The sequence below is a fragment of the Nicotiana tomentosiformis genome, chromosome 8 (assembly GCF_000390325.3).
Source record: "Nicotiana tomentosiformis chromosome 8, ASM39032v3, whole genome shotgun sequence".
Lineage (NCBI taxonomy): Eukaryota > Viridiplantae > Streptophyta > Magnoliopsida > Solanales > Solanaceae > Nicotiana > Nicotiana tomentosiformis.
The window spans coordinates 28,738,194-28,741,963 of NC_090819.1; the positions used below are offsets into that span (position 1 = coordinate 28,738,194).

General features: G+C 42.3%; 1 protein-coding gene across 1 annotated transcript; it reads left to right on the plus strand.

Moving 5' to 3' along the window:
- Nucleotides 1-247: 247 nt before the first annotated feature.
- Nucleotides 248-595, plus strand: LOC138897244 (uncharacterized). Its single transcript, XM_070183207.1, has one exon. The coding sequence runs from the start codon at nucleotides 248-250 to the stop codon at nucleotides 593-595; it is 348 nt and encodes a 115-aa protein (XP_070039308.1).
- The last annotated feature ends 3,175 nt before the right edge of the window (nucleotides 596-3,770 follow it).

Sequence of the window (3,770 nt, forward strand, 5' to 3'; positions counted from 1 at the left end):
TGGGAGGATGCACTTTGGGTCCTGCTTCATGGACCTACCAGTATTCTATGGTTGTGGTGTGAGGGGTCACATTCAGAGAGATTGTCGCTCGTCTCGCTGAATTATGGGTAGAGGTGTGGCATAGTCAGCTAATTCTGCAGCTACTACATCCACAACACCTCCAGCCTAAGGAGCCCCAGCACCTGTAGGGTGTGGTGCAACTAGGGGTGGTGCACAGAATTTGGGAGGACACAACAGATTTTATGCTATGCGGAGGCGTCGGGATTCAGAGACTTCTCCAGATGGTGTCACAAGTATATTATCTGTCCAATCCCATGATGTATATGCTCTTATTGATCCTAGTTCCACTTTGTCATATGTCTCTCCTTATGTTGCTAAGGGATTTGGGATAGAACCAGAACAGCTTCATGAGCCGTTCTCGGTATCTACTCCGGTTGGTGAGTGTATTTTGGCCGTGCGAGTTTATAGGGATTGTGTTGTCACGTTGCGTGGTTGGGACACCGTGGACGATCTTATTGAGTTGAGAATCATCGATTTTGATGTGATAATGGGGATGGATTGGCTTTATTCTTGTTTTGCCAAGCTTGATTGCTGAACCAGGACTGATAAGTTCGAATTTCCAAATGAGCCAGTTATTGAGTGGGAGGGTGATGATGTAGTGCCGAATGGTAGGTTTATTTCCTACCTTAAGGCCACAAAGATGATCAACAAGGAATGTATTTACCACTTGGTCTGGGTTACGGACACCGATGCTGAGGCACCTACACTTGAATCCGTGCCTGTTGTGAATGAATTTCCGGGAGTCTTTCCGGATGAACTCCCTGGGATCCTACCAGACAGGGAGATTGATTTTGGGGTTGATGTGATGACAGACACACATCCTATATCTATTCCATCCTATAGAATGGCACCGGTAGAATTGAAGGAGCTAAAGGAACAATTGAGAGATTTGTTAGAAAAGGGTTTTATCAGGCCAAGTGGGTAGCCTTGGGGCGCACCGGTCCTTTTTGTAAGAAAGAAAGATGGGTCGCTGAGAATGTGTATTGACTATCGGCAGCTTAATAAAGTCACAATCAAGAATAAGTACCCACTGCTAAGGATAGATGACTTGTTTGATCTATTGCAAGGTGTCAGGTACTTCTCCAAGATTGATTTAAGATCCGGTATCACCAATTGAAAATCAGGGAGCGAGATATTCCGAAAACAGCTTTTAGGACCCGGTATGGGCACTTTGAGTTTCTAGTGATGTCTTTTGGGCTAACAAATGCCCCAACAGCCTTCATGGATCTTATGAATCGCGTTCTCAAGCCATTCCTCAATTCTTTTGTGATAGTGTTCATTGACGATATTCTTGTATATTCAAGAAGTCGAGAAGACCATGCTGATCATCTTAGAGTAGTTTTGCAACCCTGTATCAGCACAAATTATATGCAAAGTTTTCAAAATGAGAATTTTGGCTTGAATCGGTCACATTCTTGGGGTCATGTTGTCTCTACTGAGGGGATTAAGGTTGATCCTCAGAAAATTGCAGTTCTGAAGAATTGGTCGAGGCCTACAACTCCAACAGAGATTCGCAGTTTCTTAGGCTTAGCTGGATATTATCGAAAATTTGTAGAGGGGTTTTCTACTCTTGCCTCTCCATTGACTAAATTGAAGCAGAAGGCAATTAAGTTCCAATGGTCACATAGTTTTGAAAAGAGTTTCCAGGAGTTGAAAGCAAGATTGACTACGGCATCGGTGTTGACTCTACCAGAGGGTATAGATGGATTTGTGGTATATTGTGATGTTTCAAGAATCGGGCTTGGGTGTGTATTAATGAAACATGGGAAGGTGATAACTTATGCTTCTAGGCAACTAAATAATCATGAAAAGAACTATCCAACACATGATTTAGAACTTGCGGCAGTGGTATTTACATTGAACATTTAGCATCATTATTTATATGGGGTCCATGTTGATATATTCACGGACCATAAGAGCCTTCAATATATTTTCAAGCAGAAGGAATTGAATCTGAGGCAGAGAAGATGGCTTGAGTTACTCAAGGACTACGACATTGATATTCTATATCATCCGGGAAAGGCCAATGTTGTGGAAGATGCTCTTAGCCAGAAATCCATGGGTATTTTGGCTCACTTGGAGGAATATCAAAGGTCATTGGCCAAGGAAGTTCACTGATTGGCTAGTTTGGGAGTTCGTCTTGCGGACTCTAGTGAAGGAGGGGTAATTGTGCAAAACAGGGTTGAATCATTTCTTGTTGTGGAAGTGAAAGAGAAGCAATACAACGATCCATTGTTGGTACAATTGAAAGAGGGGATTAATAAACATAAGACCATGGCCTTTTCTCTTGTCATGGATGATGGTACACTAAGGTACCAAGGGCGACTATGTGTTCCAAACGTGGATGGTCTCCGTGAAAGAATTATGATTGAAGCTCATACTTCTAGGTATTTCGTGTACCCGGGTTCTACGAAAATATATCATGATCTTAAGGAAGTCTATTGGTGGAACGATATGAAGAGGAATGTAGCGGAGTTTGTGGCGAAGTGTCCAAATTGTCAGCAAGTGAAGGCCGAACACCAAAGGCCCGGTGGGTTGGCATAGAGCATAGAAATTCCAATGTGGAAGTGGGAAATAATTAATATGAACTTTGTGGTGGGATTACCTCGTACTCCTCGTAAGTTTGACTCAATTTGGATGATTGTGGATCGACTCGCGAAATTAGCACATTTCTTGCCGGTTAAGGCTACCGATACAGCGGAACAATATGCTCAGTTTTATATCGAAGAAATAGTCAGGTTGCATGGCATCCCAGTTTCCATCATTTCTGATCGGGGAGCACAATTCACTGCTAAATTTTGGAAGAAATTTCAGAAAGGTTTAGGTACTCAGGTGAATCTTCGTACAGCCTTTCACCCGCAGACTGACGAGAAGGCAGAGCGGACTATTCAGACGCTTGAGGATATGTTGCGCGCTTGTGTTCTAGACTTCAAAGGTAGCTGGGATGATAATTTACCACTCATAGAATTTGCGTGCAACAATAGCTATCATGCTAGCATTCAAATGGTACCGTCTGAGACTTTATATGGTAGGAGATGTAGATCTCCCATTGGGTGGTTCGAAATTGGGGAAGCAGAGTTGATAGGGCCAGACCTCGTGCGTCAGGCCATGGAAAAAATTAAAATCATTAAGGAGCGGTTGAAGACTACTCAAAGTCGTCAGAAATCCTATTCGGATGTTCGTCGTAGGGATTTGGAGTTCAAATAAGATAATTGGTATTCTTTAGAGTTTCCCCCATGAAAGGGGTAATGCGATTTGGTAAGGTAGGGAAATTGAGTCCGAGATATTTCGGACCGTACAAAATCATTCAGAGGATCGGTGAGGTGGCGTACAAGGTTGAGCTACCACCTGAGATGTCATTAGTACACCTGGTGTTTCATGTGTCTATGTTGAAGAAAGTAGTTGGAGATCCGACACTCATTGTTCCGATTGAGACTATTGAGGTAAATGAGAAATTGACTTGTGAAGAGATTCTGATTTTTATTATTGATCGGCAAGTCCGAAAATTGAGAAATAAAGAAATTGCCTCCGTGAAGGTGTTATGGCGAAACCAACAGTTTGAAGAGGCTACTTGGGAGGCCGTGGAAGAAATGAAGAAAAAGTATCCTTATTTGTTTGAATGACCATGTATTTATAAAGTTGTGATCTAGGAAAATTATAAGACTTACTTTTCATGAATTTTGTATCATTTGAACAATTAGCGTTAAGGG

Coding starts and splice junctions, on each gene's coding strand:
- LOC138897244 (XM_070183207.1), top strand. CDS start 248: ATGCGGAGGCGTCGGGATTCAGAGACTTCTCCAGATGGTGTCACAAGT.